General features: G+C 45.7%; 2 protein-coding genes across 5 annotated transcripts in view; one reads left to right on the forward strand and one right to left on the reverse strand.

Annotated features, from left to right (window-relative positions):
- Positions 1-1,621: 1,621 nt before the first annotated feature.
- On the reverse strand, positions 1,622-10,925 carry ERI2 (ERI1 exoribonuclease family member 2). 2 transcript variants are annotated; one of them, XM_040441065.1, is made up of 10 exons: positions 10,832-10,925; positions 8,071-8,110; positions 7,748-7,818; positions 7,584-7,664; positions 7,373-7,500; positions 7,091-7,247; positions 3,785-3,885; positions 3,490-3,571; positions 3,298-3,385; positions 3,000-3,130 (listed from the first exon to the last, which is right to left on the reverse strand). In XM_040441065.1, the coding sequence occupies exons 2-9, from the start codon at positions 8,091-8,093 to the stop codon at positions 3,315-3,317; spliced, it is 714 nt and encodes a 237-aa protein (XP_040296999.1). In that variant the 5' UTR covers positions 8,094-8,110; positions 10,832-10,925; the 3' UTR covers positions 3,000-3,130; positions 3,298-3,314. The 2 variants fall into 2 exon arrangements, with proteins under 2 accessions (XP_040296998.1, XP_040296999.1); XM_040441064.1 differs by lacking the exons at positions 3,490-3,571; positions 3,785-3,885; positions 7,091-7,247; ... (3 more) ...; positions 8,071-8,110; positions 10,832-10,925 and having other exon boundaries at positions 1,622-3,130; positions 3,298-3,432.
- Positions 10,926-10,938: 13 nt separating this feature from the next.
- Positions 10,939-13,257, forward strand: part of REXO5 (RNA exonuclease 5) — a 41,854-nt gene continuing 39,535 nt past the window's right edge. For 2 of the 3 annotated variants that reach the window (XM_040441066.1, XM_040441068.1), the window contains exons 1-3: positions 10,939-11,021; positions 11,750-11,890; positions 12,944-13,062. In XM_040441066.1, coding sequence (XP_040297000.1) covers positions 11,762-11,890; positions 12,944-13,062 — 248 coding nt within the window. In that variant the 5' untranslated portion in view covers positions 10,939-11,021; positions 11,750-11,761. Of the gene's footprint in view, positions 11,085-11,749; positions 11,891-12,943; positions 13,063-13,257 lie in introns of all 3 variants that reach the window. The other variant, XM_040441067.1, reaches the window with a different exon arrangement.

Raw genomic sequence — 13,257 nt, forward strand, 5'->3', positions numbered from 1 at the left:
GAACCCCGTTTACGGTCGTGTGCATGAGGCCATAGGCTGCAAACTCTGGATTTGTCTATCCATGGGCCCCAGATATTTTCATACTTTAAAAAGGCAGTTACGCTTCAAATAAATTCCCCTTTCCAATCTTATAATCATATTCATTCTTGCAATAAATTCAGAGATGCTCGGGGGAAGCGGCATCATTTAGCAGCCAGAGTTGAGTGCCTGATATAAGATCCTATTGATTCCAATTATAATATTCAGTTGCAAGTTATCCGAATCCAACATTCCAAGTAAGCATAATCTGGGATCCAGTTTATAATTAGCACTATACAGTTGCAAGAAAAAGTATGTGAACCCTTTGGAATGATAGGGATTTCTGCACAAATTGGAATAATTATGGGCAGCACTGTATATATCTGTTTGTTATATTTTTGTGGGTTTTATTTTAATTGTTATATTAAAAGTGACGTTTTAAAAGGGTACATTTACTAGCTTCAGTGATTACTATTTATACTTATCCTACCTTATCTTGATATTCAGAGACTTTGTTTAAAAAAAAAAAAAAAAAGGCACACAAACTGGTGCACAGTCTTTCTCTTCAGTAGGGGAGCGGAGCTGCAATACACTGGCACACTCTGACCTGTTTGTAGGATAGATCATCTATATCTAAATGGTGTAAAACCCCTTTAAACCTTTTTGTCAGGGAGGTTTTGTGATAGTAATAAGAAAAAGATTAATTCCATGAAGCAATGTAAAAAATATAAATAGGTTTTTATTTCTGTATAAAATGACATTGCGTTGTTGCAGGCCTAAAGCAGCATGTAGTCAAATATATATAAAAAAAAGCAGTTCATTTCATCTACAGATTATTAAAGTTAGCTTAAAATATTACAATAAAACTTGCATTGGCAATGTGTGAATACATCAAGTAATTCCTAGGTCCTTTTGCCTATAGCATCCAAAGCTCAGTTTTTATTTAGACAAGGAATCCTGGGACTGTGTGTAAATTCCTTGTGTGTCGGAATGCGGTTTCATCACCAGTAGCACAGAGGAGGTAATGGCGATACCAGTATACCCATCACACCAAAGGCTTTTATCCAGATATAAGGGAAGGTCACAAGGTGCCCAAACCTGGTGTAATGCTTGTACCTTAAAGGGCATCTGTCAGTAGATTTGTGCCTATGACACTGGCTGACCTGTTACATGTGCACTTGGCAGCTGAAGGCATCTGTGTTGCTCCCATGTTCCTATGTGCCCGCATTGCTGAGAAAAATGAAGTTTTAATATATGCAAATGAGCCTCTAGGAGCAACGGGGGCGTTGCCATTACACCTAGGAGGCTCAGCTCTCTCTGCAACTGCTGCGCCATCTGCACTTTGACAGGACCAGACAGTGAAAAAAATCACTCCTGCATGGCCCTGTCAAAGTGGAAAGGGCGCAGCAGTTGCAGACAACCTCTAGGTGTAACGGCAATGCCCCTGTTGCTCCTAGAGGCTCATTTATAATATATTAAATTAAGACATCATTTTTCTCAGCAATGTGGGCAAATATGAACATGGGACCAACTGCCAAGTACACATTCAACAGGTCAGCCAGTTTCATAGGTACAAATCTGCTGACAGATGCCCTCTAAGTAGAGATGTCCAAAGTCTAAACTATTTTTGTTCTTTTTAGATGCACAATATTTACTCATCAGTCATAATCAGTGATCATAAATACAAGTAATGTATGCTATCCCCTTTATAGTGGATGTAGAGGCTTTATAGAGCGCCTCTAACATGAATCCACAGGCCACCTCTCCAAATACTACAATTCATATTATATAGAAATCACTGCAGGCCATGATCCTGGTAAAGACTTTGAAGATCAAGTTCTCATCGATGGTCTTAGCTTAAGAAATGGCTTGGGCACAGCAGAAGATCCTGTAGAAATCAAACTCTTATTAGAAGTGCATATTTCGCTGGTGGACAGGAAGGCTGACATGTCTGCCGACTTCTCTTTCAGAAGTGTGTCCTCCCACTTGAAGTAGTTACAGCCTTTGCCGCTGTCATCGTTTCTCTTTCGCACGGAGCAGCTGTAAAAGACCCTGCCATGGTTGGGGCCTAAATTAGAAACAGTGAGTTTTTTCGCCCTGCGACCACAATGGCACATCGGGGCCGTAATACGATGGAATTTTGTTCCGTTTAAGTTAGCTATCGAGTTTAAAACCTTATGTGACGATCCACGAATAGTCACTGGTAAAGAGCGGTTACCTTGATCTTCATGTATGGTAAAGGAACGTTTCTTGGGGGGAGAGCAGAAGCTTACACTAGAAAGTTTCCTTTTTGGAAAGTAATCCAACAGTGTGGTCGTCTTGCTCATTTGCTCAGTTGATGAAGCTGGCATACTTGCTCTATTCCTCATAGCACTGGGTAGTTTAAAGGCTGACCCATTAGATGCTGGTTTCTTCATATTAAAATTATAAATAGTGGTGTACGGACTCTTGTATACAACAGATTTAGAATGGAGATTTGCAGCCCCAACACTGTCCATTGAGTGGCAGCTTTTCCCATTTTCCCACTCATTTTTAAGCAGTAAGACAGCAGTTGATGGTGAATCTACTGGTAATAGAGCTGGTTCCTCCAGATTTGCAGAACCCTCATGCTGAGAGTCCTCTATCACGGCAGCTTCTTCCCAGTCAGCTAAAATAGACAAATCGGAGCTGGAATCCACATCCAAAGCAGAGATATCATTCACAGTCTGAACAGTGGTAGACATTAAAATGTGACCTCTGCCATGTGGAGAATGGCATAGGGGAGTAGAGGCGAAAGCCCCAATCTGGAACCCGCTTTGGACGGGACCAAATGAAGTTCGCGTGGGTAGCCTGTATTTATTATCATTACCAAGAGTTGTGCAAAGTCCATTTATCAATGTTTGGTGTGACCCAATTTCTTTGAGTTGTTTGGCACAAGCTATACCATCTTGGTTGTCACGGGTATGTGGCTGCCCGATTCGGAGGTCACTGGTTCTGTCCGAGGTTAGATCCTTTCTCATGTCTTGCCCGTCTTCTATAACTTTAGCCGATGCCTGGTTGACATCACATGGTCTGGATTTATTAACTTGAGCAGCCACTGGCAGCCCCGGTCTCACAGAAGAATTGGGGGAACCTAGTTTTCACAAAGAAAGCCCAGAATTCTTCAAAAATGAATCATTACCACAGTAAGGTCTCACAAAAGTTATGTCTCTTTAAGCTTCATCTCCAGAAGTTATCTATTGCTCTACTCGTCATGGTTAGTTGAATGAAGAAAAATGGGGACCTAAAAAAACAACTGACCTTATCTAAAGATTTAGTTATTTCATAACACAACCGTCACAGATCATTCTCCAAGCGAGCCTCGCTGTGTTCCGGGAATCATCCAGACCTGGAAAGAGGACATGGAACAGAGGCTTGAAAAAACCCTGAGTAGTATTTGCTTTTCACTTGCTAAAAAGGCCCATTCTATTTCTATGTATACAGAAGCTGTACCAGAGTGTTCCCGTCCTGAAAACTCAATGCCAACATCTTGTAAAGCTCCATTTAAGCCTTTGGGTTTGCGATTGTAGAAAAGCTAAAACGAAAAAGAAAAAAAAAAAAAACATTTTAGGTAAAAGGTGAAGTCCATAGGTCTTCCAATGGTAATTGCGTACCATTGAACTCAGTCCTGCTGACTCCGAAGGTGGCGGATACAGGTAACCCGATCATAGTGTGCACAGTGAGTTTATCTACTTGGATTTAGAACCTCCCTGCACCTAGGTCTACACTGTGAAGGCTTCGTACTTACCTTGTAGGTTAACCGGAGGTCAATCCAGGAGTTCAGGATGTCCGGTTTCCTCAGCTGTTTCCTTCTGCATTCATACAGTAAGCAAACTCCAAGATCCCAGTCTGAAACAAGTAGTAACAGTGACTATCATGAGGGTGTCATACCGAACTGATTCCTTTTAGAAATATATTGGGGGAAAATATACCATCATTCCATGCAGACACTTTTTTTAATCCTGCTTAGATGGTGGCCTGCAGTTAGATCTAGAGCAGAAGTGCACAATCTTTATTGGTCTGAGGGCCACATTTCCAATTTTTACTACTTCCGAGGGGTGCAATAAAACATAAATATGCCCATCTTTAATACTTTTGGAATTCTGACAGTATTGTCTGATAAGTGGGTCCCACAAAATACAAACCCCCCTCCTCGCAGCTCACCAAGCAACAGCGAGGTCCATTGGATAGTGGCTGTGCTTGTATCTTAGCTCATCCCTATCACTTAAAGGGAGTCTGTCATCAAAGTTTCACCTTTTAACCCTTCCCATAGCTTTCTAGCAGCCTTACAGTTAATGAAAAACTTTACCTTATGAGCAATCCTGGACTTATAAAACCGGCAAAAAACAACTTAGTAGCATATGCAAATGAGGGCTCGCAAGTGCCCAGGGGCGGCGTTACCCTCATAGGTGCCCAGCTAGCTCAGCCTTATTGTCGCATCCCCCGCCCATCCTTTCCCTCTGACCGCCCATCTACTTACTTCTGTTTCGCCGAGATCACCGCGCCCTCAGTCCGTCGGCCGGCGCATGCGCACTGCGATGCCCATTCCTTGTACGGCATCACAGTAATTAATGCGCATGCGCCGGCCGACGGATTGAGAATAGGTCATCAATATGAAAATCTTGGAGAAAAACTTTAATCGGCACAGAATTTTGTACCCATTTAGTTTGAACCCCCCCCCCCCCCCCCCAAAATGTTTTAGTTTTTTAAAATCAGATCTTATTTATTTGTGTTTCATAAAAAAACAAAAAGTATACACCAGACATAGTCATAACAAGTGTAGAAGTGCACATCTCGAACAGAATAAAGATATCATTTTTCACAATTGCGTACGGTCATTCTTTAATCAATAAAAGAAAGAAATACAATTACCCTTCCCAGCCCCAAACTCTCCTATTTCCTTCCCCCTCTCGGTTTGGCCACACTCCCCAAGGAGGAAGTTATCACTCCAGTATATTAGTCACCCGATATCACAACCTGTTACGCTAATAGCTTCATATACCATTTGTAACTCTGTGTTCCTCACCTCAACCCTCCAAATCCCCTGAGAACCATACACAGACAACACACCAGGGCCAGCCAACCAGGTCTTCCACTGCATCTCGAATTTCTTTACAGTGCCCCTTTTAGTATGAATGCCACTTTCCATAGATATCATATGATTAGCCATATGAACCCACTCCGACTCCGTTGGAGGAGTCGACTGTATCCCCCCCCCCAATTTTTTTTTTTTAAAGGGTACTGTAATTCCAAATGGCTTTTCTGAATAAGCTGCCATATGTGTAAACAATAGTGACAGCAATATATCTGACCATTATAGGACTTTTTCCCCTCTGCAGGCTGCATCCCAAATTCTCAGTTATGCTCCCTCACTTACTCATACTCTCTCAAAAGCACCATATAGGACTGTGATGGCTAACCTCCGGCACTCCAGCTGTGGTAAAACTACAACTCCCAAGATGCATACTTGCTTGGCTGTTCTCAGAACTCCACAGAAAGGAATGGAGCATGTTGGGAGTCGTAGTTTCACCACAGATGGTGTGTCGGAGGTGAGCCATCACTGATATAGGATGTTATAGAGAAGTACTAAGCAGTACAGATATGAATAAAGCATATTCATTGTCATCTGCGATGAGATATAACACTTACTATTAACTGGTGAACCTGCCGAATCATATCTGTCTATCTCTGTCTGTTTCTCTCTGCACTTTTTTCCTCCCGTCCACCTTGTCCATAGACTTCTATGGAACATGCAGCACTCAAGATGGAATTATAACGAATTTTAGAGATAAAGTTGGTTGTAAAAAGGGAGGGGGAGCTGAAAACTGGAGAACAAAGTATATTTCTCTGATAAGATATATTACAAAGTTTCTTATATTTACCTGTACTACTAATTTATGTGAAACTACAGCGACCATTTACAGGGTTTCTGTCATCAGAAATTACGTTATGTAGCTGACTGACATTAGCGATGGGCTAATGTCAGCAGTACATAACAGTGTGCTTTATAAGTCTCTGCCTGCCGCCGTTCTCTTAAAATAAAGACTTTTAAAATATGCTAATGAGCCTCTAGGTGCTATGAGGGCGTTGCTTCAGCACCTAGAGGCTCGGTCTCGGCACGCCCAGGTCCCAGGTTGATTGACTGGCGAGTTCTCCTCTTCGTCCAGTAAATCCCGCACCTGCGCCGTCCAGTGTAGTATTCGGCGCAGGCGCAGTGAGTGAAGGACGCGCTTCTGCTGCCGCCCTCACTCACTGCGCCGAATACTAAACGGGGCGGCGCTCGGAGCACTTGCCTCACTCACTGCGCCAAATACTAAACGGGACGGCGCCTGCGCAGTAAGTGAGGCCAGCAGCATGGAGCGCGTCCTTCACTCACTGCGCCGAATACTACACGGGACGGCACAGGCGCGGAATTTACTGGACAAAGAGGAGAACTAGCCAGTCAATCAACTGGACCTGGGCATGCCTAAGGGTGAGTAGACCGAGCCTCTAGGTGCTGAAGCAACGCTCTCATAGCACCTAGAGGCTCATTAACATATTTTTTAAGTGTTTATTTTAAGAGAACGGCGGCAGGCAGAGACTTAGAAAGCACACTGTTATGTACTGCTGACATTAGCCCATCTCTAATGTCAGTCAGCTACATAACATAATTTCTGATGACAGAAACCCTTTAAAAGGGGTTGTCCAGGACTTCTGTATTGCCTATCTTCAGGAAGAGCCATCAATATCTAATCAGTAGGGGTTTGACACCTTTCACCCCCGCCGATCAGCTTTTTCTGCAGTAACTTCGGCGCCAGAACTATACAGCTCCATGCATTATGTTATGGATGGAGCTGTTTACTGCAGCGCTGCATCGATGTGAACAGAAGAGAGCTGCGCCGCACTAATGAGCTCTGTCTATTACACAGTGGTTAGTGCAGTGTAGTTCCAGTGCTACTGTAGACCAGCTGATCTGCAGGGTGTCACACCCCTGCCAATAAGATATTGATGTCAATACAAATGTACAGGAGAACCCCTTTAGGAAAAAAGAAAAAAACAAACAAAAAAACAGTACCTGACCAGGTCACAAATCCACACATCTTCTGCCCTGAGGATGTAGGAGTTGGTAAGACACCAGGGAAAATGATGTGCCTCTCCTTCTGAATTTTTTGAATCCATGTGGAAAACTGGGATAAGCAGATCTTTAAAGGAACTCCGTCATCCACTTGTTGCTATTGTAACACAGAATAGAGCCATTATACAAACTGCATTGAAAAACTGTCTATATAAGATGGGCAAACTTAAAATCCAAAAATATCATCCCTCAGCAATTTTAAAGAGAAGCAAACACACGTACCTGCTTTATTCCAGTCAGCTCTGTGCAAAAATCGGAAAGAATTGGGTGCTCTTGTGGCTGTACGTAGGTCTGAAACTCAGACTCAATTTCTCCATTGGACGTGTTTAATAGGACTGCTGGAAACTCAACTAGAAATAAACACAAAAATGCACAAATAACACAACTGAGCAAAAAAAAAAAATCCAAGTCTCTACTACTACGTAATACTTACTGATTTCTTGACCGTAGTGCTTCGTATCTTTCCAGCATGTTGACTCAAAGTCAATAACAATCAAGTACTCAAAAAACTGTTCTACAAAAGATTAAAAAATAAAGTTGAAAATCCAAAGAGAAAATTCATGTTCCCCTTTAATATCTGTAAGAAGTGACACTTACTAGATTTGGGGTTGCTGGAACTCTTACTGTGCAGAGACAACTTGGAGCTCCTCCTTATAAGACCAAGCTGCCTGGAAGTCAAAGCAGAGATTTTATTACTTATTAGGCCTAGTTCACACTTCAGTGTTTGGTCAGCGATTTCAATCCGTGATTTTCAGCCAAACACACAGAACAGGTGCAGAACTTCCATTCTACCTTATCAGTGGAGGCGCCATTCCAGATTTTTGTTTAAAAAAAAATCACTGATGGAAATCACTTAAGTGTGAACTAGAAAATCATACAACCTTTTATGCTAAAAATACAAAAAATTATTCATATCTTACTTTGCAAGCTGCTTCGTAGTCATTCTGATTGCAGGTCAATCTGTTAACATAAAAAAAATAATATATATATATATATATATATATATACAGAACTTGTACACAGGGATGAAAAATACTACAGCGGAAGTGCAGTGATCTACCGATAAGTGAGGGGGACAAATACTGCAGCACGGAGTTGGCTACCAGACACAGTACTTTGTGGCACAATGCAAAGGTTTTCCAGATTACACTATTGTCCCCAATGTTCAAGAGTGAGGTTCTCGATGTGCCTGCCTTAGATGCCCCCCTTATAGCTTCTACATCCACAGATAACCCCCATAATAGCCCACAGATGCCCCCCAATAAATAGGCCATGAATGCCTGCCCCAAAAATAGATCGCAAATGCCCCCCCCAATTAACAGGCAGCCCGCAAATGCCCCCCCAATTAACAGGCAGCCCGCAAATGCCTGCCCCAAAAATAAATAGATCGCAAATGCCCCCCCCAATTAACAGGCAGCCCGCAAATGCCCCCCCAATTAACAGGCAGCCCGCAAATGCCCCCCCAATTAACAGGCAGCCCGCAAATGCCCCCCCAATTAACAGGCAGCCCGCAAATGCCCCCCAATTAACAGGCAGCCCGCAAATGCCCCCCCAATAACAGGCAGCCCGCAAATGCCCCCCCAATTAACAGGCCAGCCCGCAAATGCCCCCCCAATTAACAGGCAGCCCGCAAATGCCCCCCCAATTAACAGGCAGCCCGCAAATGCCCCCCCAATTAACAGGCAGCCCGCAAATGCCCCCCCAATTACAGCAGCCCGCAAATGCCCCCCCAATTAACAGGCAGCCCGCAAATGCCCCCCCAATTAACAGCAGCCCGCAAATGCCCCCCCAATTAACAGCAGCCCGCAAACGCCCCCCCAATTAACAGGCAGCCCGCAAATGCCCCCCCAATTAACAGGCAGCCCGCAAATGCCCCCCCAATTAACAGGCAGCCCGCAAATGCCCCCCCAATTAACAGGCAGCCCGCAAATGCCCCCCCAATTAACAGGCAGCCCGCAAATGCCCCCCCAATTAACAGGCAGCCCGCAAATGCCCCCCCAATTAACAGGCAGCCCGCAAATGCCCCCCCAATAAACAGGCAGCCCGCAAATGCCCCCCCAATTAACAGGCAGCCCGCAAATGCCCCCCCAATTAACAGGCAGCCCGCAAATGCCCCCCCCAATTAACAGGCAGCCCGCAAATGCCCCCCCAATTAACAGGCAGCCCGCAAATGCCCCCCCCAATTAACAGGCAGCCCGCAAATGCCCCCCCAATTAACAGGCAGCCCGCAAATGCCCCCCCAATTAACAGGCAGCCCGCAAATGCCCCCCCAATTAACAGGCAGCCCGCAAATGCCCCCCAATTAACAGGCAGCCCGCAAATGCCCCCCCAATTAACAGGCAGCCCGCAAATGCCCCCCCAATTAACAGGCAGCCCGCAAATGCCCCCCCAATTAACAGGCAGCCCGCAAATGCCCCCCCAATTAACAGGCAGCCCGCAAATGCCCCCCCCAATTAACAGGCAGCCCGCAAATGCCCCCCCAATTAACAGGCAGCCCGCAAATGCCCCCCCAATTAACAGGCAGCCCGCAAATGCCCCCCAATTAACAGGCAGCCCGCAAATGCCCCCCCAATTAACAGGCAGCCCGCAAATGCCCCCCCAATTAACAGGCAGCCCGCAAATGCCCCCCCAATTAACAGGCAGCCCGCAAATGCCCCCCCAATTAACAGGCAGCCCGCAAATGCCCCCCCAATTAACAGGCAGCCCGCAAATGCCCCCCCAATTAACAGGCAGCCCGCAAATGCCCCCCCAATTAACAGGCAGCCCGCAAATGCCCCCCCAATTAACAGGCAGCCCGCAAATGCCCCCCCAATTAACAGGCAGCCCGCAAATGCCCCCCCAATTAACAGGCAGCCCGCAAATGCCCCCCCAATTAACAGGCAGCCCGCAAATGCCCCCCAATTAACAGGCAGCCCGCAAATGCCCCCCCAATTAACAGGCAGCCCGCAAATGCCCCCCCAATTAACAGGCAGCCCGCAAATGCCCCCCCAATTAACAGGCAGCCCGCAAAAGGCCCCCCCAATTAACAGGCAGCCCGCAAATCCCCACACCCCAATTAACAGGCAGCCCGCAAATGCCCCCCCAATTAACAGGCAGCCCGCAAATGCCCCCCCAATTAACAGGCAGCCCGCAAATGCCCCCCCAATTAACAGGCAGCCCGCAAATGCCCCCCCAATTAACAGGCAGCCCGCAATGCCCCCCCAATTAACAGGCAGCCCGCAAATGCCCCCCCAATTAACAGGCAGCCCGCAAATGCCCCCCCAATTAACAGGCAGCCCGCAAATGCCCCCCCAATTAACAGGCAGCCCGCAAATGCCCCCCCAATTAACAGGCAGCCCGCAAATGCCCCCCCAATTAACAGGCAGCCCGCAAATGCCCCCCAATTAACAGGCAGCCCGCAAATGCCCCCCAATTAACAGGCAGCCCGCAAATGCACCTCAATGAGAGAGAAAGCAACAACTCACGGATGAACCCCAACATCCTCCCTCTTCTTCTGCCAAGCAGCCTCACCTCCAAGTTATCTTCTATGCCCCTAACATTCAGTAATCACCCATCAAACCCAGGCATGGGAGTGGTGGTGCTGCTGCAAACAGGAATGCTCTATATCCAGGAAGAAAGCAATATGCACATATATCCTAGTGGCCTCCAGCCCCGCACTACATCCCCTCCCTCCTCACTCACCGGCAGCTCCTTCCAGCAGAAGCCACATTGATTTTTCAAATTCCCCGCTGTACACAGCATTTCCGTTACGTCATCACCATGCGACGATTCGATCATCGATTGCAGCGGTCTGTCACAGGTTCCCACAGGCTGTGCAATAGATAGCAGATGTAACGTTAGTTTCGCACGTGTTGCTCTGGTGGTGCTTCCGGTAAGTAAGAATACCGGCTGCGACCTTTCCGGTTATGTGGGCGGCCAGTGTCCATGATATTCGGTAATAACAAGTACTGGTCATTGCAGAGTTTTGGGGCTCTCCCATCAATTATTTGCTTACCAAAAGCCCTGAAAGGCTGCTAAGTGTTGTTTTAAAGTAATTTGCAGCTTACAAAAATAACTGTTTTCGTAATTTGTGTCTCCTGTGTGCTCCTTGGTGCTGCCCAGTGCAGGCTTCTGACAGGATCAGTCTCCTTCCCCCACTGACAGTTTGCGGATCAGTGGTAGGACTGGAGCTAAGCCGCGAGCCACGGTTTCTGCCGTGGTATACGCTGCAGATTTTGACAGAATCAAAATCTGCTGTGTGAACGTATCCGTATAGTGTAACTGTTTTTTTCAGTTTATTTTTTATGTAGTGTACAAACGGAGATGGTAAAGGGGTGGTCTCATCTAAGACACTGGTGGCGTATAGCTAGGATATGCCACCATATTCAGACAGGTGAGGGGCCCACCTCCGAGATCCGCACCTGTCTCTAAAAAAAAGGCCCCCCGAAAGTGAAGGAGAGGATCTTTTCACTGTTTTTACGGGTTTGTAGATGTCTGCAACCTTCACCTCTCTTTATAAATCTTTCTTTGCATGTGTATGATATGTGGATAGCAGATAGGAACTTGTAATACAAAAAAATAACCTCCAAAAACAATTGATGTCCTTTGCGTTGTGTACAGCTGTAGGCTGAAATGAGTGACAACAAGTCTTTAAAGCAACGTAAAAGGCCTCTCAGCGATGAAGAGGAAGAGACCAGCTCCAAGAAGAGAAGGGACGGGAGCCAAGGAGCAGTCAGTAGTTCAGACCCACAGATGATAAAGGTGACGTCTCTATTTACAGCAGCTCGTGTCTTATGAGTGTAATAAGTTATATTACAAAATTACATGATCCCTTTTGGATAAATTATTAGAAATCCAGTATTTAAAGGCTATGGACACTTTTGGGGGCAATTTTGTATGATTGCCTTTTACTCATTTTGGGCTAAAAGTGATTGTTTCAATTGTCCTTTATTAAAAATATTGAGCCGTTCTGTCACAAAGGTTTAAAGGGGTTGTCCGGGTTCAGAGCTGAACCCGGACGTATCCCCATTTTCACCCCGGCAGCCCCCCTGACTTGAGCATCGGAGCAGTTCATGCTCCGATGCTCTCCTTTGCCCTGCACTAAATCACGCAGGGCACATCCGGTGACGTACCGGGCTCTCCATAGGGCTGCCAGGAAGCCCGGTGACGTCACCGGCACTGATGGCTTTAGTCACAGCTGACGTCACGACTAGTATCAACTAGCGTGGGCGCGGCTAAGCTCTGTTCACTTGAATGGAGCTTAGCCCCGCCTGCGCTAGTTGATGCTAGTCGTGACGTCAGTGGGCCGGCGGGAAACAGTGAGAAGAACAGCTGATCGGAGGGGGTCCCAGGTGTCGGACCCCCGCCGATCAGATGCTGATGATCTATCCGGATGATAGATCATCAGTTAAAACAAAGTGCAGAACCCCTTTAAGGACTCATACACCTGACCATATGAATTTTGGGGTCCGCCAAAAAATACGGATGATGTCCATGTGCATTCCCTGCATTATGCAGACAAAAATAGGACGTGTTCTATCTTTTTGCGGAATGGACATGCGGACATACGGAAACGGAATGCACACGGAGCAACTTCCGTTTTTTTCTGTTGAAATGAATGGTTCTGCATACAGTCTGCAAAAGAAATGCTTTCATGTGCATAAGCCCTAAGCCATCAATTGTTAAATCCTGAGTAACCACTCTTTGTTTATTAAATTATTTTTATCTATTTAGTTTTATATTTATTTATTTATGCATGGATTTCTTTTTTGCTGTCTATTTTGTCATGTCGATTATTTTTTTGTTTCTTTACAGAAAGCGCCCAGATTATCACCGGCATTATTCTGTGATAACTGTGAAATTCATCACCTGCAGTTGCATCACCTCCTGAAGTATGCTGCTCTGGGTAAACATGGCAAGGCCACACAGGCAAGGTGCGGTAATCTAGGTTTTTGGCCTTTCAGATTTGATGGTTTAAGGGGAAATCCAGCAAAAATGATCCTCTGAGATTGCACAGAATAAATGTGAGATGATCCGAATGGGGAAGCCTATAATTACAGGCCACCGGATATAGAGTGACTGGTCTATATAAACTAGTTCTGCCTTTTGGGGTTTATCGCAACATAAGT

Source organism: Bufo bufo, chromosome 7 (assembly GCF_905171765.1).
Source record: "Bufo bufo chromosome 7, aBufBuf1.1, whole genome shotgun sequence".
Classification (NCBI taxonomy): domain Eukaryota; kingdom Metazoa; phylum Chordata; class Amphibia; order Anura; family Bufonidae; genus Bufo; species Bufo bufo.

Bases quoted from the DNA above. Each gene is read 5' to 3' on its own strand.
- ERI2 (XM_040441064.1), bottom strand. From the start codon at position 3,017: ATGAGAAAGGATCTAACCTCGGACAGAACCAGTGACCTCCGAATCGGG.